The 27,839-nt window shown below is 42.6% G+C and overlaps 1 protein-coding gene across 1 annotated transcript; it reads right to left on the bottom strand.

Moving 5' to 3' along the window:
* Window positions 1-236: 236 nt before the first annotated feature.
* On the bottom strand, window positions 237-27,839 carry LOC139406943 (zinc finger and BTB domain-containing protein 1-like). Its single transcript, XM_071150123.1, has 2 exons — window positions 27,697-27,839; window positions 237-4,601 (listed from the first exon to the last, which is right to left on the bottom strand). Exon 2 carries the CDS (start codon window positions 4,595-4,597, stop codon window positions 2,537-2,539), a length of 2,061 nt encoding a protein of 686 aa, XP_071006224.1. The 5' UTR covers window positions 4,598-4,601; window positions 27,697-27,839; the 3' UTR covers window positions 237-2,536.

Below are 27,839 nucleotides of genomic sequence, written 5' to 3'. Positions count from 1 at the left end.
AGAGGGGATAGGGTAACAACCCTTGACCTAAGTAGGCCTATTACGATTTCCCCCCACGTGGGTTACCGTTTTGGAACAGTGATTAGAAAGTTTGCCTGTGGGCTTTAAGACCCATAGGGGAGTTGCACTGTTGCTCTCTGCTACAATACTTTGTATATATGTGGTAATTAAGTAAATGGGAGACAACATGAAAGACTAATTAACATAACCCACTGGAGTTTGATAGAAACAAAATGTTTTTTCACACGGAGAGTATCCTCTTGGTTTATTCAGACCTTGAGAAAAAGCATCAATATCCAAATGAAAACATTAATCGTGGGTAAATAATATATATTTTTAAACAGCTTTACAAACCGGTGCGATAATGTTTTGACCTCTCAGATACCCAAACATCAGTCAACCAACAAAACTGACATTTCTGAACGTGACCTTGCTACCAACACAACACAACCCTTAAAGGTAAAATAAAAAAAAAACTATGAAATGACCACCAAAAAACAGCGACAGTGATACACTAAATTCAGATCCTTAAAAGATGACTCATCACTCTTTATCTTTTGAAACAGGATACATACTAAGAGCCATTTAACACTACTGTGAAAAGTAACAAACAGCTAGAAAATTAACCTTTGAGTGCACTAGGCCTACCTTTTACCAAGGGAAATCAGCATCACTTGGGGTGAGTTATCAGATTGTATGTATGTATCGTTTTAAAAGGTTCTAAAATCCAATAACAAATTCCAGAAGTAAAAATACAAAATGACCTATGCTTTTGTATAACACCAGTTTGGGTTCTCAAACTCATTTCCGTCCAATAGTTAGGTTATGCAATATAAGGGGGAAAAAATTATTCCTCAGAACCATGTTAGCTCAGAAGGTACAGTCATACACAGAAGATGCATGGTTCTTGAAAAACTGTTACTGTGTGAAGGAAATGTCCTTTACCCTGATTTTGATTGAATGGGGCATTGAGTTGTGGATTATACAAACATTTGCTTGCTTGCTCATTAATAATGATTATTTTAGCCCCTGAAGGGATGTCACCCTGTTAAGGTAACTAATAGACAACATCCATACATGGTTATTTTGTAAGCTTTTTTTTGGTTTAAGAGGCTTCACTAGCTCCCACACTAATGCATGTCGTGTCAAGGTGTTTTCAGAGATTATGTTCTCTCTGCAGTGAAACAAACAACATTATTGGCATTTCACAGTAGCAACATGTGTGTGATACTATCTAACATGCAGGAGACATATTGCTCAAGTAGTTCCCCGCAATACAACACCAATGTAGGACAAACCTTAATATTGGCTGTGCAATGCAATCATACAATAAGGGCTGATCTGATTGGTCAAAAGACCAGTTAGTGAAATGGTCTGCCTGTGTAAATGCAGCCAAGTTAATACAAAAGGCAAATGTAAAGGGAAGCTTTAAATGTAACACACATTTGACTTTGATACCTATCCAAGCTGAAGAGAAGGCTAAAGTAACATGAATAAAACAGAGATCACTTAATACATAAAAGTTATTAAGAGTGGATTCAGACTTAATGATTTTAGGCTGTGTACAGTATACAAAAAGGAAATATTACAGTTTTTGATTTGTCTGTAAAGCCAAATTGATGGCTGTCCTAGTCACTGGGTACAGAAGTTATGTTGCTAATTGTATAGGTAATTTACAATACCCCTACATTACCATGAAATCTGAACAACAGATTAAATAATTGATTATGCAAAAGAGCGAGTGCATGCTCTTGCCTTTGTGGCATGAACAATTTCATAGGGAATTAAGTTATAACCATTGCCAATATTCAGTATGCATTTCTATTTGTTCTGGTTTCAACCAGTGGAACAATTCTAGTGTTTTTGCGTATTGACATTATTTTAAATGTATAAGCGCAGGTACAGTAACTGCTCAACAAGACTATATTGAAGTGTGGATTCATATTACAATAATAATAAAATAAGCTTAATTTGAATCCACTTCATTCCATTAACTGTGTATTGCATAGGCTGTTTGCTAGACACTAGATTCCAAAAGCATTAAAACATGAACAAATTTGCTCAGGATTTGTCTATAAATGTTTACATTTTTAATTTAACTAGGCAAGTCAGTTTAGAACACCAGCCAAACCCGGACGACACTGTGCCAATTGTGCGCCACCCTATCTGACTCCCAATCCCGGCCGGGTTGTGATACAGCGTGTACTCGAATCAGGGAGTCTATAGTGACGCCTCTAGCACTGAGATGCAGTGCCTTAGACCGCTGCGCCACTCTTCTGTGTGTGGCAAATGTGCTAAGGATTTGTCTACCGTACGTGGAAATGTCATGAAATTACATTGTGTGTTTAGTACAGGGGTGGAAAACAAATAGACATCAAACTCTAAAATATATGCCTAAACTTTTAGGCAATAAGACACTTCGATTATGCATACATTTTGAAAGTGCAGATTTAGTAGGTTCTATTTTTTGGTGTTTAAGTGCATACATTTGTTCTCACGTTTATGACTTTGAAGTAACAGACAGACATTCATTCATTCAGGCAGGACACAGTCTTTTGGTGTGTTTGGAGTTGTAGTGGCTCCGCATGTCCTTGCGAAGGCGAAACTTCTCCCCACAGACGCTACAGATGTACAGGTGCACGTCCATGTGCTTCTCCAGGTGCTCTCCGCTGGGGAAGATTTGAAAGCACACCTGGCAGATAGTCTCCCCGGCCGACAGGTGCGAGGTCATGTGGCGCACATGGTCGTGTTTGAGGAAGGTGCCCTGGTCGCACACGGGGCAGACGTAGCGCGCCATGCCCTTGTGCATGTCGGTGTGCAGCCGGAGCTGCCGCTCACGCAGGAATTGCTTGCCGCACGTCTGACAGCTGAACTGCTTCTCCTTGGTGTGGACGGTGTAGTGCTCCCGCAGGTGGCAGCGCTGGTAGAAGCCCTTACCACAGATGGCACAGAAATGCTTGCGCCGGTGGTCAGGCTCGACACCGTCATCCTCCAGTAGGACAGGGCGGAACAGCTCCTGCTCATGGCAGGTCAGAGCGTGTTCCAAGGCCAGGCTTTCACCTTGGAAAAGCAGGCCACAATGGGGGCAGGCCAGGTCGCCCCCCTCCAGCAGTCCATCGTCCATGGCCTGCAGGTCCTCTGGCAGGGGCGTGTCGCCTTCCTCCCCATGAGAGTCAGTGTCCGCACTCTGAGGTTCGCCACAGCGCTCAGCATGCTCCTGCAGTTGCCACCCCTTGATTAGGACCTGGCCACACCTCCCACAGGCACAGATGTGGCCCATGTGGCTGGAGATGTAGTGGGCTGACTGGTACTCCTCCGTGAGAAGCTCTCCACACAGCTCACATGGCAAACTTTTCACGTCCTTCTTCTCCTCTTTAATCTTGTGCATCTTAGCAGGTATGCCAGAATCCTCATTGCTGGACATGTGCCCTTCAAATGGCTTGTTGCTGTCGTTCATGACGGAAACACCAGCCTTGGGCTCCTGGTCAAATTTAATCGGGTCCCTCATAGTGTCATTGAGTGCACTGTGTCTCGCACTGATATCTTCCACCTGGACCACCTTAATGCCATCCATCATCTCGGACACCACGTTTTCTTCCGGCTCCACCTTGATGGTGATATTTCTGGCAGACCCAGACTCGTTTTCCGTACCAGTTGCCACAGACCTGATCGCCGTGTCGGAGTCAGACTTGTGGTCCGGCCAATCTCCTCTAGCCTTGCAGACCACCCTGTGCTCCTCCATCTCCTCAGAGGCCGAGCTCTCCGCCTTGCTGGAATCATTGTCTGCCCCTGCGCTGGTCCTGGGGACCTTGAAGGCCTTACGGTTGGTGCAGGTGAGGATATGCTCAATCAGCAGCTTCTCGCAACTGAAAACAAAGCCGCAGTCATCGCAGGTGTATGTGCGTCCGAAGCGGGGGCGCTCTTTTAAGGTGGCGATCCGGGCGCTGGGCCTCTTGCGCAGGTCACAAGGTTGCTCAGCTACACTGTCTAGAAACGGTGATGCTACTACTACCAAAGGGGGTGCCACGTCCTCCACCACGAGTGGAGGCCTGTTGACTGGGACAGGAATGCTTGGTTGCACAGCAGTAATTGCAACTTTGGGCTTGCTCTCTGGGGCACCTGGCTTCTGCTGCTCATACATGCGGACTCCAAACATCATTTTGCCGATAATTGCTGGGCCAGCGGACGAAGAGGAGCTGGACGAGGAAGAGGAGGACGGTGTGAGGTTTGAGGCGCTTCTGATGTCCCCGAGGTCCTCCAGGGAGTCAGGGATGTAGTACATCTGCAGGAAGGCCATTGAGGCCTTGAGCTCCTCGAACTCGTAGCTGCCCACCACGATGCGGCCCAAGTACATGAGCTGCAGGATTAGGTCGAAGCACTCCGCGCTAATCTGCATGTTGCTGAGGTCCATGCGCGCCGTCCCCTGTTGGTCTCGGATGAACATCATGCGGAAATAGGAGCTGCAGGCAGCCAGCATGGCCTTGTGGGCCCGGAAGTGGATGTCGCCAATGGCAATGCAGCAGTCACACAGGAAGCCCCACTCCCGCTGGTTGTTGAACTGCTGCAGGACATGCTCACTGTGGCTAGGCCTCGCCATCAAACTGGAAAAGGAGCAGAGAGGAGAGAATTAGCAAAGCAATGCTTACATCTACAGATGCTAAACAACAGCAATGTAGCATCAAATCTGTTCGAAAACAAGTGTGTTAAACTTGTGCAGAGACCAATTGCATGTCTTACGATGTCTTTATAAGCTAAATTAAGCTGTTATTTCTTCATGATACCCCAAGAAAAATAAAGGTTAAATGCAACAATATAAGAGACATATCTGAATCAGTCTTTTCACAACACAAGAGGAGACCCAACAAACGCAACATAAAAACACAATTGTAGGTACTCCACACTCCTAGGCATTCGATAATTTACAGATTAATGGTTGCTTATTAAATTATTTTGAAAGATTAACACTCATGCCTTAAAAAAGGTGGAATCCACAGGTCGCCCCACTTCTTGTGTTGTGTTTTCACTTTGAATGAATACAATAGGGTTGAGCCCTGAGCCGCCTTGGGCTGGCCTTTTGGGCAAGGTGTGTCATTGTGCTAAATCATGCCTACTCAAACGACGCTGCTGCCATGGCTTCGGGGCTGAAGAGGAAAGAAAGTAACCTGCGAGCTACAGCCGCCAAAAGCAAACACAGAGCAGACTAAGCCAATAAGCTAGCTAACTTGTTTGCAGATAATGTTGTCCCTGCTACCAGGACAGTTTTTCAGAAAATATCGACAGAAACAAGCATAATTCTCCGTTTTTGGATCTGAATCAACTCGACACCAAAAGAGAAAAAGAAGCGATAAAAAGACTGCTCATGACCAATCCAGAAACTGGATATACTTTGGAATACATTTTTAAAGTTGGAAGAGTGGCGCCGAAATGGCCCCTTTCTCATGGACTGTTAGGTAAGTGTTGGGTGGAGTTTTTAGCCTGCTAGTTACTAATCTTAGTGTATACAATGTTGAAGCTAGCAAACACGGCTACTTAGCTGGCTAGCTAACATCTTCTGTATTCAGACTGTTTTGTTCTCAAAGGAATCTAACGATATCTATGGGATGTAAACAAATTTGTGTGCAAAATTGGAGAGAAATAAGCTTTTTGTGCACATGGAACATTTCTGGGATCTTATTTCAGCTCATGAAATATGGGACCTACACTTTACATGTATATTTTTGTTCAGTATAGCTTTAGCTAGCTAGCTAACATTAGCTAGTTGAAATAAAGGCATTGGGCTACTCGTGGGTTTTATGCAGTGTAGCCAGCATCCCAGAGTCACCTCTTCACTATTGACATTGAGTCTGGTGTTTTGCAGGTACTATTTAATGAAGGTGCCAGTTGAGGACTTATGAGGTGTCGGTTTCTCAAACTAGATACTCTAATGTACTTGTCCTCTTGCTCAGTTGTGCACCGGGGCCTCCCACTCCTCTTTCTATTCTGGTTAGAGCCAGTATGCGCTGTTCTATGAAGGGAGTAGTACACAGCGCTGTACGAGATCTTCAGTTTCTTGGCAATTTCTCAGATGAAATAGCCTTCAATTCTCAAAACAAGAATAGACTGACGAGTTTCAGAACAAAGTACCTTGTTTCTGGCCATTTTGAGCCTCTAATCGAATCCACAAATGATGCTCAAGAAGGACAGTTTTATTGCTTATTTAAATCAGAACAGTTTTCATCTGTGCTAACATAATTGAAAACAAGTTTTTCTAATAAACAATTAGCGTTTTAAAATGATAAACTTGGATTAGTGAACACAGGAGTGATGGCTGCTGATAATGGACCTCTGTACTCATGTAGATATTCCATTAAAAAATTCCAGCTACAATAGTCATTTACCACACTAACAATGTCTATACTGTATTTCTGATCAATTTGATGTCATTTTAATGGACTTAGAAATTAGCTTTTCTTTCAAAAACAAGGACATTTCTAAGTGACCGCAAACGTTTTGAACGGTAGTGTATATTGTGCGATGTTACTGTACCAAATGGAATAGCTAGATGCATTTTTAGTGGTGTTCCTGGGCTGACAATGCTGTAGACCACCTATCGGCCTCTAAAGTCAAATCGGCCTCTAAAGTCCATTGTGCGAGATGGAAAGATGGAAATGTTGAGCTTGATGAAACATCATTGAGCAAAAAAAGCACAGATGAGAAGTCCAGTGAGCAGAGGATGAGTGTAGCGGGCACACAGGCAGCAGAGGCACGCAAATTAAACTTGCAAGTGTGAGTTTGAGCATGCAGAACATCATTACCACCTGCAAAATATGAATTTGAGAGCAGAGATTTGTTTTGTTTTGCAGAGATACTACATGTTGATACTCAGAAGTTACTGAGCTCTCACGTACACTCCGCACCTGACATGGATTTATCCTCTCACACCAAAAAATCTTGCTCTCGCAACTGCAATCTTTTACTCATCTTTTAATGCAGGTGACAATTATAGCCAATGAACTTAGTTGTCACTAAATAACACAGCCACAAAGTCAAACCGATTATGGCTAAACTCTCTTATTTCTAAGAATGTATCTTATTAAAATCTGATTTTGAACCTAACCACACTGCTAACCTTACACCTAACCCTAACCTTAAATTAAAGCCAAAAATAAAACATTTGTTTTCATACATTTTTATGATGTGGCTATGTTATTTAGTGGAAACCGGATTTTGATGGTGAAAGTCAAGGTGAAGTAGGGACGATAATAAAAAGCTAAGCGCTATAATTTTTCAGTCCAGAATCTAACTAACCAGGTAATCAACTATGATTTCAATATTCAATTATCAATAGTTATTTATTTGAGCTTCTGTTATTAAAGCAGGCTATTGATTAGGCAAGCTCCAATCATAACGAGTGGAGGACAGAGGAGCCTCATAAAGAAGAAGTTACAGGTCTGTGAGAGCCAGAAATCTTGCTTGTTTGTAGGTCACCAAATACTTATTTTCCACCATAATTTGCAAATAAATTCATAAAAAATCCTACAATGTGATTTTCTGGATTTTTTCCCCTCATTTTGTCTGTCATAGTTGAAGTGTACCTATGATGAAAATTACAGGCCTCTCATCTTTTTAAGTGGGAGAACTTGCACAATTGGTGGCTGACTAAATACTTTTTTGCCCCACTGTACATATGAGATGAGTAATGTAGGGTATGCAAACATTATATAAAGTGGCATTGTTTAAAGTGACTAGTGACACATTTGTTACATCCAATTTTTAATTGTTAAAGTGGCTAGTGATTTGAGTCAGTATGTTGGCAGCAGCCACTCAATGTAGTGATGGCTGTTTAACAGTCTGATGGCCTTGACATAGCTGTTTTTCAGTCTCTCAGTCCCAGCTTTGATGCACCTGTACTGATCTCGCCTTCTGGAGGTGAAGAGTGGGGTGAAGAGGCAGTGGCTCGGGTGGTTGTTGTCCTTGATGATCTTTTTGGCCTTCCTGTGACATCGGGTGGTGTAGGTGCCTTGGAGGGAATAGCTACACTGTTTGTGTTCGGTCATGTTTCCAGTCGCCTTGCCCCGATTAAAAGCAGTGGTTCGTGCTTTCAGTTTTGCTCAAATTCTGCAATCAATCCAAGGTTTCTGGTTGGGGAAGGTTTTAATAGTCGCTGTTGGTACAACATCACAGATGCACTTGCTAATGAACTCGCTCACCAAATCAGCCTATACATCAATGTTGTTCAACGCTATCCAGAACACATCACAGTCCACGTGATCGAAGCAATCTTGAAGCGTGGAATCAGATTGGTTGGACCAGCGTTGAACAGACCTGAGCACGGGCGTTTCCTGTTTTATAGGCTGGGAGCAGCAAAATGGATTCGTGGTCAGATTTCCCAAAAGGAGGGCGAGGATGGCTTTGTATGCGTCGCGGAAGTTAGAGTAACAACGATCCAGAATTTTCCCAGCCTAGGTTGCGCCTTCCATATGCTGATAAAATTTAGGGAGCCTTGTTTTCAGATTAGCCTTGTTAAAATCCCCAGCTACAATAAATGCAGCCTCGGGATATGTGGTTTCCAGTTTACATAGAGTTCAATTAAGTTTGTTCAGGGCAGACACCTCTGGGGGGGGGGGGTGGATAGGTGGATAATGCGGCCGGCATTTGATTGTAAGGAATCCTAGGTCAGGTGAACAAAAGGACTTGAGTTCCTGTATGTTGTTATGATCACACTACGACTCGTTAATCACAAGGCATACACCCCTGCCCTTCTTCTTACCAGAGAGATGTTTGTTTCTGTCGGCACGATGCGTGAAGAAACCAGGTGGCTGTACTGACTCCGATAACGTATCCCGAGTGAGCCATGTTTCCGTGAAACAGAATGTTAAAATATCTGATGTCTCTCTGCCACTGGATCCTAGACTTCCTGATGGGCTGCCCCCAGGTGGTAAAGGGCAGGTAACAACACATCTGCCACACTGATCCTCAACACGTGGGCCGCTAAGGGGTGCGTGCTCAGTCCCCTCCTGTACTCCCTGTTCACCCATGACTGCACGACCATGCACAACTTCAACACCATCATTAAGGCCTGATCACGGACAACGATGAGACAGCCTATAGGGAGGAGGTCAGAGACCTGACCATGTGGTGCAAGGACAACAACCTCTCCCTCAACGTGATCAAGACAAAGACGAAGTGGAGCAGGATGAGAGCGTCAAGTTCCTTGGCATCTACATCACCAACAAACTAACATGGTCCAAGCACACCAAGACAGTCGTGAAGAGGGCATGACAAAACCTATTCCCCCTCAGGAGACTGAACAGATTTGGCATGGGTCCTCAGATCCTCAAAAGATTTTACAGCTGCACCATCGAGAGCATCCTGACGGGTTGCATCACGGCCTGGTATGGCAACTGATTGGCATCCGACCGCAAGGCACTACAGAGGGTATGAGCGTACGGCCCAGTACATCACTGGGGCCAAGCTTCCTGCTATCCAGGACCTCTACACAAGGCGGTGTCAGAGCAAGGTCCACAAAATTGTCAAAGACAACAGCCACCCAAGCCATAGACTGTTCTCTCTGCTACCGCACGGCAAGCGATACCAGCGCGCCAATTCTAGGTCCAAGAGGCTTCTAAACAGCTTCTACCCCAAGTCATAAGGATCCTGAGCAGCTCATCAAATGGCTACCCAGACTATTTGCACCCCACATGCTGCTACTCTCTGTTATTATCTATGCATAGCCATTTTAACAACCCTACCTGCATGTACATTATTATCTCAATTACCTCGACACCGGTGCCCCCCCACATTGACTCTGTACCAGTACCCCCTGTATATAGCCTCCACATTGACACAGTATCGGTACCCCTTGTATATAGCCTTCACATTGACTCTGTAACGTAACACCCGGTATATAGCTCCGCTACTGTTATTCACTGCTGCTCTTTAATTATTTGTTTTTCTCATCTCTTACTTTTTTTTTAGGTATTTTCTTAAAACTGCATCGTTGGTTAAGGGCTTATAAGTAAGCATTTCACTGTAAGGTCTACCTACACCTGTTGTATTTGGGGCATGTGACAAATATCAAAAGCATTATGTTATTAACTATTATCAACTGCTGTCTATTTGGTTAGAAAGATGGTTCTATACAGAGGATAATTCTGTACTGACTAGAGAGCCATCCTCCTATAGGTTGACTTCATCCCTACACACACACACACACACACACACACACACACACACACACACACACACACACACACACACACACACACACACACACACACACACACACACACACACACACACACACACACACACACACACACACACACACACACACACACACACACACACACACACACACACACGTAAGGGATGAAGGGAACCTGTAGGAGGATAGCTCTCCATGACAAGGGTTGGGCGTGAAATGACAGTAGGCTATTTGGCTTAGTATTATACTGACTGATGAGTGGCATGGATTGGTACTCGACTCAGTCCCACATAGTATGTTATCATTTATTTAGCTAAATGATTATCCATAGTTGCCTCTTGATACAGCAACAGTCTTAAAATGCACTGTTTAACATTAAGATGTTAAACTTTCCAACTCCAAATGAACTATGACATTTCCTATTTTTACTCTCTCTCTCACTGCAGTTGTTCTCAGATGACAGATCAGTGTGCGTAGAAAACATATCTGACAAGGTTAGTCAGGCTTCTACTTCATCACCCTGGACCACTACACCTACGAGGCAGAGGATGCCAATTTTGATCTGTGTGTTACCTTTGACCTTGACTTAACTTTCTAAGGCTTTTGGGGTCATGGGAGTTCCCTAACTCATTTTGTGCCGTACACAACTTAACACATATGTATCCATTCACCTTCCTCAGTGGAGTCCTGACCTGGGGTATCAAACTCCAATATTTGTGAAATCAGAGGAAGGCTTCAACAGCAGAGGGACATCAGGGAAATGTGGCGTCTGTTTTTACTAAGACGTGGCTTACGAACAATAAACTCGACTCTGCTATAGATCCGGACGGCTTCTCCATATTTCGATTGGATTGAGTGGTGGCTTCTGGTAAGTCAGGGTTAGGGGCTGTGCTTTCTCAAACAATTCCTGGTGTCCCGAAGTTGAAAACATTGCAAGCTCCTCTTCACCCCACCTGGAGTTTCTGATGTTTAAATGCTGACCCCACTATAATATGCTGAGGGAATTCACGTGTGTTATTATCACATCTGTGTACATACCGCCACAAGCAAAACCAAGGCGGCACTCAGCGAACTGTAAAGGATCATTAGCCTGCAAGAATCCTCTCACCCGGAAGTAGTCTTTATTGTTGCGGGTGACTTTCAAATCAAACCAGTCTAAAACAAATGTTGCCAAAAAATCACCAACATGTATCCTGTCCCACAAGAGGATCCAGCGTGCTTTACCATGTATACACAAACATCCATTTAAAAAAAGATTTTAGGTTTATTTAACTAGGCAAGTCAGTTAAGAACAAATTCTTATTTTCAATGATGGCTTAGGAACAGTGGGTTTACTGCCTTGGTAAAAATCTGTCATTCTGCACCTGAACGACAGATTTTTACCATGTCAGCTTGGGGATTTGATCTTGCAACCTTCCGGTTACTACGCTCTAATCACTAGGCTACCTACCGTCCCACCATGACGCGTATGAAGCCATCCCCCGTCCCAACTTCGGCGAATCAGATCACACAACTGTTGAATCCCTTTGGATTGATGAGGAATTGAAAAAAATTTGGCTGAGAGAGATGAGGCAAAAGGTATGGCAAATGTACTGAAAATTAAGAAATCAGGTGACTAAGCTAAATAAAAATAAACAAAGATAAATTATATAAAGAATGATAGTATATATATATATATATATACATATATATACACATAGTCATACTGCGGCACACCTTGCGGGCTGCTGCAGCATTCTGTGGCACGTTATCTATGTCAGCCATAATTTTTTGTTAATGCAAGTTATTGCTAGTTTGACCACCTTTGAGACGCATTTGATAGTATTCCGTATTGGCATTACAATATATATATTTTTTGTAATAACATAGTAGATGGGATTGATTAAGAAATGTAGCTTAATTAATTAATCCACCTGTCGTCTCAGATTTTGAAATGATGCAAGCGTTTGTGTAAGTTTATCGATCACTCGACAAAACAATAAGTACACTTAGCATCAGGTAACTTGGTCACGAAAATCAGAAAAGCAATCAAATTAATTGTTTACCTTTGATGATCTTCGGATGTTTTCACTCACGAGACTCCCAGTTAGACAACAAATTCCTTTCGTTCCATAAAGATATTTTTTATATCCAAATACCTCCTGCGTTATGCCCAGGAATCCACCGGAAAGAGCGGTCACGACAACGCAGACAAAAATTCCAAATGATATCCATAATGTCCACATAAAAATGTCAAACGTTTTTTATAATCAATCCTCAGAGTGTTTTTCAAATATCTATTCGATAATATATCAACCGGGACAGTTGGCTTTTCACTAGGACCGGGAGTAACAATGGTCGCCTTTCTCTTTTGCGCACAACTCAGTCTGAGAGCCCCCACCTATCCACTTACGCAATGTGGTCGTTCACGCTCATTCTTCAAAATAAAAACCTGAAACTATGTCTAAAGGCTGTTGACACCTTAGGGAAGCCATAGAAAAAGGAATCTGGTTGATGTCCCTTTAAAATGGGCAATAGGAGAGAGGTTTCAAAAACAGGGGCACTTCCTGATTGGATTTTCCTCAGGTTTTAGCCTGCAACATAAGTTCTGTTTAACTCACAGACAAAATTTTGACAGTTTTGGAAACTTTAGAGTGTTTTCTATCCTAATCTGTCAATTATATGCATATTCAAGCATCTGGTCCTGAGAAATAGGCTGTTTTCTTTGGGAACGTTATTTTTCCAAACATACAAATAGTGCTCCCTAGCTTCAAGTGGTTAACAAAAGGCTAAGCGGTGTTTTGCAATATTGCACTTGTGATTTCATGAATATTAATATTTTCTAGTAATATTATTTGACTGTTGCGCTATAATATTCAGCGTTGCTGATGACAATTATACCGGATCCGGGATGGGTGGTTCAGAGAGGTTAATTTGACTAATATTATGGTATTTCTACTCAGAGAAAAATTAAAAACGAAACGCTCATGGTTTCCGTTAGGGTGGAATGGAAAATACGGCGCTGTACAACGTGACGGTCGGGAGTAGGGAGTAGGCTACGGGATTGGAGGAGTCTAAATGGTTTGCCTTCATTAGACAGATTTGTACCAATATTTCTGTAAATCAGCAATATTTATTCCCATAGTAATTCGTTATGGATCCATAACTAAATAATCATCTGCATTTTGAAAGAGTTTTTATCATTATTATATTGATGAAATGAGTTTTTGTTTATTAGGTTACTGTTCAATATACAATACTGTAGTAAACATTTTATTTTACTGTAGTAAACATGGGAAAGTGCCTAATTCCTTACATAAGGGAGAGCAGTCTACTACAGAATGCGGGGCACACAGGAGGCCGGTGTTATTTCACAGTTGTGATGTCTTCACTATTATTCTACAATGGAGAAAATAGTGAAAATAAAGAAAAATCCTGGAATGAGGAGGTGTGTCCAAACTTTTGACTGGTACTTGCTTAATTAAATTGACTAATATTATGTTTTTTTCTATTCCAAGAAATATGAAAAACCCTCTGGGTTTCCATTAGGATGGAACAGAAAATATGGTGCTGTACACCGTGACAGTCGGCAGTACATTACTGGGCTATTTAGCAAAATAAGCTCCGCAGGGCACGAGGAAAGAGTAGGCTGTCCTTGTAAATAAGAATTTATGAACTTTTTTGGGATGGGGGCAGCATTCGGAATTTTGGATGAAAAGCGTGTCCAAAGTAAACTGCCTGCTACTCAGGCCCAGAAGCTAGGATATGCATATAATTGGTAGATGTGGATAGGAAACACTCTACAGTTTCCAAAACTGTTAAAATAACAGAACTGAAATGGCAGGCGAGAACCTGAGGAAAATCCATCCAGGAAGTGCTATTATTTTGAAATGGGTGTTTTTCCATTGAAAGCCAATCCACCAATTAAAGGGATAGGACCCAGATCCCATTCAATCTTTAGACATTGTTTCAGGACTTTATTCTGAAAATTGAGGGAGAATGAGCTGTTTCAATGAGAAGTCCCCAACCTGTTTGGTGCATAATCCCGGGAGCGCGTCTTTCTTGTTTTTCATTTATATTGACGATGCGATTGTCCGGTTTAAATATTATTGATTTTTAGGCTAAAAACAACCTGAGGATTGATTATAAACATCATTTCACATGTTTCTAAGAACTTTACGGATACTATTTGAAATTTTCATCTGCCTCTTGTGACCGCACTTGAGCCATTGGATTATTGAACAAAACGCGGCAACAAAATTGAGGTTTTTGGATATAAAGAGGGACCTTATCGAACAAAACAAACATTTATTGTCTAACTGGGAGTTTTGTTAGTACAACCATATGAAGATCATCAAAGTGATTAATTTTATTGTTACTTCTGACTTTCGTGACTAATCTACTTGGCTGCTAACTGTTTGTAAAGTTTTGTGTGCGGAGCGCTGTCCTCAGATAATCACATGGTTTGCTTTCGCCGTAAAGCCTTTTTGAAATCTGACACGGCGGCTGGATTAACAATTAAGTGAAGCTTTATTTTGATGTTTTGCACTTGTGATTTCATGAAAGTTAAATATTTATAGTAATTTAATTTGAATTTGGCGCTCTGCAATTTCACCGGAAGTTGTAGAGGTGGGACCTGATCCATAAGAAGTTATCTGACTTGCCTAGTTAAATAAAGGTTACACTAAGAGCATAACATTTCTGTACCATAATTTTCCCATTCTTGTCTAACCAATACCAAAACGGAGATTAAGTGAAAATAAAAATCTGATTTATCAGGACCAGTCCCTATGTTTGCCTCAGAGCAGCGTGAAACGGTGCTAATATAGTTGTAGGCTTTTGCTTTTGTTAGATATTCTCACAGATCCTAAGGTGCTTTTATATCATTCTTAATGAATTAATAATAAACGCTTTGATTAAAAAGTAACAATATTTTGGAGATTTAGTTTTCAGTTAACCTAGAGTGAGCGAGAAAGGCAATTCTTGAACATGGGGTGAGACATTCTCACTCGCTTGTTTTGTACTGTTCTGTAGATTCGACCCAAAGATTTGTCTGACAAACAAAGAACTTTGTGTCCTGCAGGCCCAGGCATGGATCAAAGCTGGTGAGACATTCAACAATGTCATCTTCACAGACAAATCAACTGAGGCCCTTGCGCAATTTGCTTAAAATTGCTACAAAAAAGGAAGAAGATCAAGAAGATTAATGAAAGCATAAAGATGTTTTGAGTTAGAAATGTAACACTTTAGAGTACATAAGCATTGAATACAACATGAAGGGATACATTCTTTTTTGTAACCACTATGTCACACATCATTTGTATCAACCTTTCCAATTACTTTTAGAGTTTAGGATTTACAAATGTGCGCTTTTAATTATTAGTTACATTGTTTTAGTTTGAACATGTAGCCTTTTTTCTTTAAATTATTGTTTTATGGAGGATGCTAACATTTTTGACCAGTTGCACCTGTAAGTAGGCCTAATAAAGAAATAAAAATAAAGAGCTATATTTTCAGCACCAGCTACTGTTTACTTCCTATTGATTGCGCTGCGGTTACCCGCCAGTTGTTTTTTAAATTGAACCTTTATTTAACTAGGCAAGTCAGGTAAGAACACATTCTTATTTACAATGAACGCCTCCACCGGGCCAAACCCGGATGACGCTGGACCAATTGTGCGCCGCCCTATGGCACTCCCAATCACGGTTAAATGTGATACAGCCTGAATTCGAACCAGGGACTGTAGTAAAGCCTCTTGCACCGAGATGAAGTGCCTTAGACCACTGCACCACTCGGGAGCCATGATTGATTGATATATATATATATATATATATATATATCTGTCTATGATATAAAAAAAATCAGAACATTAACCGTGTGAAGGTAGGTACAGTGGGGAGAACAAGTATTTGATACACTGCCGATTCGGCAGGTTTTCCTTCTAACAAAGCATGTAGAGGTCTGTCATTTTTATCATAGGTACACTTCAACTGTGAGAGACGGAATGTAAAACAAAAATGCAGAAAATCACATTGTATGATTTAAGTATTGCATGACCTAAGTATTTGATACATCAGAAAAGCAGAACTTAATATTTGGTACAGAAACGTTTGATTGCAATTAGAGAGATCATACGTTTCCTGTAGTTCTTGACCAGGTTTGCACACACTGCAGCATGCATTTTGGCCCACTCCACCATACAGATCTTCTCCAGATCCTTCAGGTTTCGGGGCTGTCGCTGGGCAATACGGACTTTCAGCTCCCTCCAAAGATGTTCTATTGGGTTCAGGCCTGGAGACTGGCTAGGGCACTCCAGGACCTTGAGATGCTTCTTACGGAGCCACTCCTTAGTTGCCCTGGCTGTGTGTTTCGGGTCGTTGTCATGCTGGAAGACCCAGCCACGACCCATCTTCAATGCTCTTACTGACGGAAGGTTGTTGACCAAGATCTCGCGATACATGGCCCCATCCATCCTCCCCTCAATACTGTGCAGTCATCCTGTCCCCTTTGCAGAAAAGCATCCCCAAATAATGTTTCCACCTCCATGCTTCACGGTTGGGATGGTGTTCTTGGGGTTGTACTCATCCTTCTTCTTCCTTCAAACACAGCGAGTGGAGTTTAGAACAAAAAGCTATATTTTTGTCTTATCAGACCACATGACCTTCTCCCATTCCTCCTCTGGATCATCCAGATGGTCATTGGCAAACTTCAGACGGGCCTGGACATGCGCTGGCTTGAGCAGGGGGACTTGCGTGCGCTGCAGGATTTGAATCCATGACGGCATAGTGTGTTACTAATGGTTTTCTTTGAGCCTGTGGTCCCAGCTCTCTTCAGGTCATTGACCAGGTCCTGCCATGTAGTTCTGGGCTGATCCCTCACCTTCCTCATGATCATTGATTCCCCACAGGGTGAGATCTTGCATGGAGCCCCAGACCGAGGGTGATTGACCGTCATCTTGAACTTCTTCCATTTTCTAATAATTGCGCCAACAGTGGTTGCCTTCTCACCAAGCCTTGTGCAAGTCTACAATTTTTATCCCTGATGTCCTTACACAGCTCCCAGTTAATACATGTAATGAGTGGAGAACAGGAGGGATTCTTAAAGAAAAACTAACAGGTCTGTGAGAGCCGGAATTCTTATTGGTTGGTAGGTGATCAAACACTTATGTCATGCAATAAAATGCAAATTAATTACTTAAATCATACAATGTGATTTTCTGGATTTTTGTTTTAGATTCCATCTCTCACAGTTGAAGTGTACCTATGATAAAAATTACAGACCTATACATGCTTTGTAAGTAGGAAAACCTGCAAAATCGGCAGTGTATCAAATACTTGTTCTCCCCACTGTACGTGTGTAGGTAGATGTGGAAGGATGGATATGAATAACTTGTTGCAAGTTGGGGGGGGGTTCCACACCTTGCTTGGGTATTAGACAATTCTTTAGTAAAGGTTGGATAGTCTATTGTTTAGCTAATAGCCCATCCTAGCAATATTGTCAGCAGAATTCACTGCCTGCTATGCTTGTGGAAAACTAATAATAATACTTTGTCCCCTTTCCACTTGTTAAAGATTCCAATTGATAAAGTGTTTTTAGCAACAATTGGCCCCCACCCCAATTAATACATTTGGGCACAGTCGATAGCGTGCTGGACTTCGGGCTAGAATGTTGAGGGTTCGAAATCTGCTCCCTGCTTGTTTCATTACATCATTATGACGGTCTCAGAGCAAACAGCCTGGATTGTTCTCCCATCTTGTTCCTCGCTCTCTTCCACGTGTCATTCAGCACACTTGTGGGCGTGCTGGCAGGATGTACTGTTGTTATTCTGTATACAGTGGGGAGAACAAGTATTTGATACACTGCCGATTTGGCAGGTTTTCCTACTTACAAAGCATGTAGAGGTCCCAGACAGACTAAACAACTTCTTTGCTCGCTTTGAGGACAATACAGTGCCACTGACACGGCTCGCTACCAAAACCTGCGGACTATCCTTCACTGCAGCCGACGTGAGTAAAACATTTAAACATGTTAACGTGCAGGCCCAGGTGGCATCCCCAGCCGCGTCCTAAGAGCATGCGCAGACCAGCTGGCTGGTGTGTTTACGGACATATTCAATCAATCCTTATCCCAGTCTGCTGTTCCCACATGCTTCAAGAGGGCCACCATTATTCCTGTCCCAAGAAAACTAAGCTAACTGAGCTAAATGACTTCCGTCATCATGAAGTGCGTTGAGAGACTAGTCAAGAACCATATCACATCCAGCCTACCTGACACCCTAGACCCACTCCAATTTGCTTACCACCCCAATAGGTCCACAGACGACGCAATCGCAACCACACTGCACATGGCCCTAACCCATCTGGAAAAGAGGAATACCTATGTGAGAATGCTGTTCATCGACGACAGCTCAGCATTTAACACCATAGTACCCTCCAAGCTCGTCATCAAGCTCGAGACCCTGGGTCTCGACCCCGCCCTGTGCAACTGGGTACTGGACTTCCTGGCGGGCCGCCCCCAGGTGGTGAGAGTTGGTAACAACATCTCCACCCCAATGATCCTCAACACTGGGGCCCCACAAAGGTGCGTCCTGAGCCCTCTCCTGTACTCCCTGTTCACCCACGACTACATGGCCATGCACGCCTCCAACTCAATCATCAAGATTGCAGACGACACTACAGTGGTAGGCTTGATTACCAACAACGACGAGACGGCCTACAGGGAGGAGGTGAGGGCCCTCGGAGTGTGGTGTCAGGAAAATAACCTCACACTCAACGTCAACAAAACAAAGGAGATGATCGTGGACATCCACATCGACGGGACAGTAGTGGAGAGGGTAGAAAGTGCCTTGGCGTACACATCACAAACAAACTGAATTGGTCCACCCACGCCTCTTCAACCTCAGGAGTCTGAAGAAATTTGGCTTGTCACCAAAAGCACTCAAACTTTTACAGGTGCACAATCGAGAGCATCCTATCGGGCTGTATCACCGCCTGGTACGGCAGCTGCTCCGCCCACAACCGTAAGGCTCTCCAGAGGGTAGTGAGGTCTGCACAATGCATCACCGGGGGCAAACTACCTGCCCTCCAGAACACCTACACCACCCGATGTCATAGGAAGGCCATAAAGATCATCAAGGATAACAACCACCCGAGCCACTGCCTGTTCACCCCGCAAGCATCCAGAAGGCGAGGTCAGTACAGGTGCATCAAAGCAGGGACCGAGAGACTGAAAAACAGATTCTATCTCAAGGCCATCAGACTGTTAAACAGCCACCACTAACATTGAGTGGCTGCTGCCATACATGTAAAAAAAAATGTATCACTAGCCACTTTAAACAAAGCAACTTAATATAATGTTTACATACCCTACATTACTAATCACATATGTATATACTGTACTCGATACCACCTACTGCATCTTGCCATCTTTATGTAATACATGTATCACTAGCCACTTTAAACAATGCCACTTAACATAATGTTTACATACCCTACACTACTCATCTCATATGTATATACTGTACTCGATACCACCTACTGCATCTTGCCATCTTTATGTAATACATGTATCACTAGCCACTTTAAACAATGCCACTTAACATAATGTTTACATACCCTACACTACTCATCTCATATGTATATACTGTACTCGATACCATCTACTGCATCTTGCCTATACCGATCTGTACCATCACTCATTCATATATCTTTATGTACATATTCTTCATCCCTTTACACTTGTGTGTATAAGGTAGCTGTTGTGAAATTGTTAGGTTAGATTACTCGTTGGTTATTACTGCATTGTCAAAACTAGAAGCACAAGCATTTCGCTACATTCGCATTAACATCTGCTAACCATGTGTATGTGACAAATAAAATTAGATTTACGCTACTTCATAAATTATCAGTATTTATTCATTCTACATAGCTGAGCATATCAAATAACTTTTGAAATAAGTTCTGTTCCCAAATAATGACATTAACATATTTTGCTAGGGATGTGAGAGAAGGGTGATTCCCTGCAAGGGTGGGCAATTCCAGTCCTCGAGGGCCTGATTGGTGTCACAGTTTTTACCCCAGCTAACACACCTGACTCCAATAACCACCTAATCATGATCTTCAGTTTAGAATGCAATCCGATTAATCAGCTGTGTTTGCTAGGGATGGAGAAAAAGCGTGAACCCAATCAGGCCCTCGAGGACTGGAGTTGCCCGCCCCTGCGGCCTAGCGGGTCTCGAACCCAAGCCACCAGCACTAATGACTAACGCCATAATGTTGCAAGGAGGCATGAGGACTGCAGATGTGACCAGGGCAATAAATTGCAATGTCCGTACTGTGAGACGCCTAAGACAGAGCTACAGGGAAACAGGACGGACAGCTGATCGTCCTCACAGTGGCAGAACACGTGTAACAACACATGCACAGGATTGGTATATCCAAACATCACACCTGCGGGACAGGTACAGGATGGCAACAACAACTGCCCGAGTTACACCAAGAACGCAAAATACCTCCATCAGTGCTCAGACTGTCCGTAATAGGCTGAGAGAGGCTGGACTGAGGACTTGTAGGCCTGTTGTAAGGCAGGTCCTCACCAGACATTTACCGGCAACAACGTCGCCCAAGGGCACAAACCCACCATCGCTGGACCAGACAGGACTGGCAAAAAGTGCTCTTCACTGATGAGTCACGGTTTTGTCTCGCCAGGGGTGATGGTCGGATTTGTGTTTATCGTCGAAGGAATAAGAGTTACACCGAGGCCTGTACTCTAGAGCGGGATCGATTTGGAGGTGGAGTGTCCGTCATGGTCTGGGGCGGTGTGTCACAGCATCATCGGACTGAGCTTGTTGTTATTGCAGGCAATCTCAACGCTGTGCGCTACAGGGAAGACATTCTCCTCCCTCATGTGGTACCCTTCCTGCAGGCTCATCCTGACATGACCCTCCAGCATGACAATGCCACCAGCCATAATGCTCATTCTGTACGTGATTTCCTGCAAGACAGGAATGTCAGTGTTGTGCCATGGCCAGCGAAGAGCCTGGATCTCAATCCCATTGAGCACCTGGTTATTCTTTAAAAGTGCCTTCCTCGCCATCTTAAATAAGCATGCCCCATTCAAAAAATGTAGAACCAGGAACAGATATAGCCCTTGGTTCACTCCAGACCTGACTGCCCTTGATCAGCACAAAAACATCACGTGGCGTACTGCATTCGCATCAAATAGCCCCCATGATATTCAACTTTTCAGGGAAGTTAGGAACCAATATACACAAGCAGTTAGGAAAGCTAAGGCTAGCCTTTTCAAACAGAAATTTGCATCCTGCAGCACAAACTACAAAAGGTTCTGGGACACTGAAAAGTCCATGGAGAATAAGAGCACCTCCTCCCAGCTGCCCAATGCACTGAGGCTAGGAAATACTGTCACCACCGATAAAGCCACTATAATTGAGAATTTCAAGAAGCATTTTTCTACGGCTGGTCATGCTTTCCAGCTGGCTACCCCTACCCCGGTCAACTGCCCTGCAACTCGACCAAGCCTCCCTATTTCTCCTTCACCCATATCCAGATAACTGATGTTCTGAAAGAGCTGCAAAATCTGGACCCCTACAAATCAGCCGGGCTAGACAATCTGGACCCTCTCTTTCTAAAATGATCTACCGAAATTGATGCAACCCCTATTACTTGACTGTTCAACCTCTCTTTCGTATCGTCTGAGATTCCCAAAGATCGGAAAGCTGCCGCGGTCATCCCCCTCTTCAAAGGGGGAGACACTCTAGACCCAAACTGCTACAGACCTATATCTATGCTACCATGCCTTTCAGATCACCGACCGTTTCGAATCCCACCGTACATTTTCCGCCTTGCAATCTGGCTTCTAAGCTGGTCATGGGTGCACCTCGGCCATGCTCAAGGCCCTAAACGATATCATAACCGCCATTGATTTACTTCTTTGGGCTGGGGGCAGTATTGAGTAGCTTGGATGAATAAGGTGCCCAGAGTAAACTGTCTGCTACGCAGGCCCAGTTGATAATATATGCATATTATTATTAGTATTGGATAGAAAACACTCTGAAGTTTCTAAAACTGTTTGAATGATGTCTGTGAGTATAACAGAACTCATATGGCAAGCAAACACCTGAGAAGAAATCCAACCAGGAAGTGGGAAATCTAAGGTTTGTAGTTTTTCAACTCTTGGCCTATCGAATACACAGTGTCTATGGGGTCAAATTGCACTTCCTAAGGCTTCCACTAGATGTCAACAGTCTTTGGAGCCTTGTTTGATGCTTCTACTGTGAAGAGGGGACGAATGAGAGGGGAATGAGTCAGAGGTCTGCCAGAGAGCCACGAGCTGGACAAGCGTTCACGCGCGTTCACGTGAGAGTTAGCTTGAGTTCCATTGCATTTCTACAGAAAAAGGAATTCTCAGGTTGGAACATTATTGAAAATGTATGTTAAAAACAACCTAAAGATTGATTCTATACATCGTTTGACATGTTTCTACGGACTGTAACAGAACTTTTTGACTTTTCGTCTGCTCCTAATGTTCGCGCGTCATGAATTTGGATTACTGGGCTAAACGAGCGAACAAAAAGGAGGTATTTGGACATAAATTGACATTATCGAACAAAACAAACATTTATTGTGGAACTGGGATTCCTGGAAGTGCATTCTGATGAAGATCATCAAAGGTACGTGAGTATTTATAATGCTATTTCTGACTTCTGTTGACTACACAGCATGGCAGATATCTGTTTGGGTTGTTTTGGTCTCTAAACGCTGTACTCAAATTATAGCATGGTGTGCTTTTTCCGTAACGTTTTTACGGTTGCATTAAGGAGAAGTTGATCTATAATTCTGTGCATAATAGTTGTATCTTTTATCAATGTTTATTATGAGTATTTCTGTAAATTGATGTGGCTCTCTGCAAAATCACCGGATGTTTTGGAACTACTGAACGTAACGAGCCAATGTAAGCTGAGATTTTTTTAAATAAATATGAACTTTATCGAACAAAACATACATGTATTGTGTAACATGAAGTCCTATGAGTGTCATCTGATGAAGATCAAAGGTTAGTGATTAATTTCTCTCTATTTCTGCTTTTTGTGACTCCTCTCTTTGGCTGGAAAAATGGCTGTGTTTTTCTGTGACTTGGCTCTGACATAACATAATCTTTTGGCTTGCTTGCGCTATAAAGCCTTTTTGAAATCGGACACTGTGGTGGGATCAACAAGAAGTGTATATTTAAAATGGTGTAAAATATTTGTATGTTTGAGGAATTTTAATTTGGGGATTTCTGTCGTTTTAAAATTTGGCGCCCTGCACTTTCACTGGCTGTTGTCATATCGATCCCGTTAGCGGGATCTAAGCCCAAAGAGGTGAAAGACTGTGCATCCGTATTCATCGACCTGGCCAAGGCTTTTGACTCTGTCAATCACCACATTCTTATCAGCAGACTCAACAGCCTTGGTTTCTCAAATGACTGCCTTGCCTGGTTCACCAACTACTTCTCAGACAGAGTTCAGTGTGTCAAATTGGAGGGCCTGTTGTCCGGACCTCTGGCAGTCTCTATGGGGGTGCCACGGGGTTCAGTTCTCGGAACGACTCTCTTCTCAATGTTGTCGCTCTTGCTGCTGGTGATTCTCTGATCCACCTCTACGCAGACGGCACCATTCTGTATACGTCTGCCCCTTCTTTGGACACTGTGCTAACTAACCTCCAGACAAGCTTCAATGCCATACAACTCTCCTTCCGTGGCCTCCAACTGTTCTTAAATGCAAGCAAAACTAAATGCATTCTCTTCAACCGATTGCTGCTAGCACCTGCCCACCCGTACAGCATTACTACTCTGGACAGTTCTGACCTAGAATATGTGGACAACTACAAATACCTAGGTGTCTGGTTAGACTGTAAACTCTCCTTCCAGACCCACATTAAGCATCTCCAACCCAAAATTAAATCTAGAATCGGCTTCCTATTTCGCAACAGAGCATCCTTCACTCATGCTGCAAAACATGCCCTCGTAAAACTGACCATCCTACAGATCCTCGACGATGTCTTTTACAAAATAGCCTCCAACACTCTACTCAAGAAATTGGATGCAGTCTATCACAGTGCCACCCGTTTCGCTGAAGCTGGAGACTCATGTCTCCCTCACTAGCTTTAAGCACCAGCTGTCAGAGCAGCTCACAGATCCTTGCACCTGTACACAGCCCATCTGTAAATAGCCCATACAACTACCTCATCCCCATACTGTATTTATTTTTGCTCCTTTGCACCCCAGTATCTATACTTGCACATTCATCTTTTGCACATCTACCACTCATGTTTAATTGCTATATCATAATTACCTTGCCACTATGGCCTATTTTATTGCCTTATCCCTTATCTTATCTACTTTGCACACACTGTGTATATACTTTTTTTCTACTGTATTATTGACTGTATGTTTGTTTATTCCATGTGTAACTGTGTTGTTGTGTGTGTTGAACTGCTTTGCTTTGTCTTGGCCAGGTCGCAGTTGTAAATGAGAACTTGTTCTCAACTAGCCTGCCTAGTTGAATAAAGGTGAAATAAAATAAAACCTCTGGGACTTGTTGGATTGGAGGGTGAGGGCTAGGTCCATTCCCCCAGAAATGTCTTAATGCAGCTTGTGGCGACACCAGATACTGACTGTTACTTTTGACCTCCCCTTTGTTCAGGGACACATTATTCCATTTCTGTTAGTTTCATGTCTGTAGAACTTGTTCAGTTCATGTCTCAGTTGTTGAATCTTGTTATGTTCATACAAATATTTACACATGTAAAGGTTGTTGAAAATAAACGCAGTTGACATTGAGATGACGTTTCTTTTTTTGCTGTGTTTATGTCAAGGAAACAACTTTATAGGTGTAAGCAATAGAGTGAATGCACTTTGAAGTAAATCTCAGCTCTGTTAAAGTGGCAATATGTAACTTTTTGGTGGACCAGACCAAATTAACATAGAAATGTGAGTTATAGATCTGTCATTCGCATTGTAAGTAAGTCCAAGAAGCGGTAGATCTGTTCTATGTGCCCTATTTCTATGCTTTCAGTTATTTTTTTGAAAACACATTTTTTCTTTAACTAGGCAAGTCAGTTAAGAACAAATTCATATTTACAATGACGGCCAACCCCAGCCAAACCCTAACGACGCTGGGACAATTGTGCACCGCCCTATGGGACTCCCAATCATGGCCAGTTGTGATACAACCTGGAATTGAAACATGGTCTGTAGTGACGCTTCTAGCACTGAGATGCCATGCCTTAGACCACTGCCACACTTGGGAGCCGTAAGTTTAGTTGTGTCTTTTACTATTGATTTTGTACACCAGCTTCAAACAGTTGAAAATACAATATTTTGGGAAAATATATTTCACAGCGGTTTAGATGGTACAATGATTCTCTACACTATACAAGCTGATTTTGCCACAAACTGAAATTAGGCCAACTATTAAAATTTTGCTAACTAGGAAATGGCTGAGTGATTTTTTCATAGTCTAACTCTAAATGTACACAAAAATATTTTATTGATCATAGTGATTCAGGATTATCATTAAAAACAGGTTAACATGCCTCACCAACATTAGACAACTATACAGAAAGCTCTTGAAATAAGTAAATCAAATCAATGATGAGAACAGTCAGGGCTTGATGTTAGGCAGTGTCAGAGGAAGGCCCTAAAAATTGCAAAAGACTCCAGCCCCCCTAGTCATAGACTGTTCTCTCTGCTACCACAAAGTACCAGAGCACCAAGTCTAGGTCTAAGAGGCTTCTACCCCCAAGCCATAAGACTCCTGAACATCTAATCAAATGGCTACCCAGACTATTTTGACAGTGCAGCAGTATCTAACAGGTAATATCTAACAAAACCTAATATCTAACACATTCCGCAACAAAACCTAATACACACAATCTAGTAAATGAATAGGATGAGAAAGTAAAAGTATAAAATATATGGATGAGCAGTGACAGAGTGGCTAAGATGCAATAGATAGTAAATAATAGATAGTGAAGGATACAGAATATACATGAGATGAGTAATGCGAGATATGTAAACATTCTTAAAGTGACTAGTGTTCCATTTATTAAAGTGGCCAATGATATCAAGTCTGTAGCTAGGCAGCCGTCTCTCTGTGCTAGTGGTGGCTGTTTAACAATCTGACGGCCTTTAGCTTTGATGCACCTGTACTGACCTCGCATTCTGGATGGAAGCGAGGTGAACAGGTACTTGTAACTTTTATTTCTTATTCTTATGTTTTAAACTGCATTGTTGGTTAAGGGCTTGTAAATAAGCATTTCACTGTAAGGTCTACCTACACCTGTTGTATTCGGCGCATGTGACTAATCAAATTTGATTTGATAGGCTCGGAAACAGCAACAAGGTGTAATTAAACTCTTTGGGGGTTCAATTACACCTGACAACTGATACACAGAAATGATCCCATAAAACGTGTCTAGAACATTAACATCTTAGATTCTGATAAAGTAACCATATTCTGGGTAGGATCTATGTGACATTAAGTAGATGGTCTCTTAGAAACATTCATTACATCACACAAACATTCCTATGAAAACGTCATTTAATGACCTAATGAGATTCTTAAGGAACCTTCTCTAAAGTTGTGGGGACGTTCTTGTTAGCTGGGGTGGGCCTTCAACCAGAGGGTACAATAGGGACAAATCTGCTGTGATTCGGTTATTCTAGCAAGGCCCTTAATCCCTATACTCCAGGCGTGCTACACCGTGGCAGACTCTGGCATCCAGCCGCTCAGTGTGTGTGTACCTCGGGAAGCAAAAAGGAACGTTTTCTATATAGCTTATCATTTTTGATGTGATATACAGCCAGCCTGTCAATGACATATGTTCTACAGTGTTGACATAGAGGAGTTCAGTCTGCAATAACTAAGCATTTGTAGCCTTTTTTATTTTAAGCCTTAGCTGACTAAAATCCACTCCATAGTGAAGGAAGTTGAGTTCATCAGAAATGTCTTTCAGCTATTCAAGCCTAAATCTATAAAAGTCTAGAATGCATTTGAACGTAGTTGACCACAATGAACTATCTGCTATCATCAATGGTCTACTTTGAGAATGTGCAGTCAGTAAAAATACCCTCATGTTTGTGGTTCAAAACAGCAGTTTCTTTGTCAGGACTCCACGACGGCTCAAATTGAGAGGTTTACATCCTACCCACGCATCTTCATTGGCCTATTTTGGAGACTGTCGCGCGGACATCATGTCTGTCAATCATACCGCAATAAATAGTAATAATCAGCTAGACAAATTTACAATCATTCCGATCGGAGCAACAGAGTGGTACTTCTTGAAAATATCGGGGGACCAAACAAAGTGAAACCAAAATGGAGAGCTCCACGGCAGTGTTGTCGGAAATGTCACGCAAGCACGCACTGCCACCCCGCGCTGCTTCCCGCATTCACGCTAGGTGAAAAAAGGCACAAGGTTTTTCCAAACGCAGGAATGTTGACCCTGTGAAACCACTGAATAAATACTCACCGAAAACAAAGGTGGCTGTAGTAAAACTCAAGTTGGGTTGTACTGTCCAGAAGTTCCACCTGAACCGCTTTTATCCAAGCATAAAGTTGTGACGAGGATAATCGCGAGGGCGAAGCCCCTTCTGCAGCACGGATGACAGAACT

This window comes from Oncorhynchus clarkii, chromosome 4 (assembly GCF_045791955.1).
Source record: "Oncorhynchus clarkii lewisi isolate Uvic-CL-2024 chromosome 4, UVic_Ocla_1.0, whole genome shotgun sequence".
Classification (NCBI taxonomy): domain Eukaryota; kingdom Metazoa; phylum Chordata; class Actinopteri; order Salmoniformes; family Salmonidae; genus Oncorhynchus; species Oncorhynchus clarkii.
This window is presented reverse-complemented; position numbering and strand designations above follow the sequence as displayed.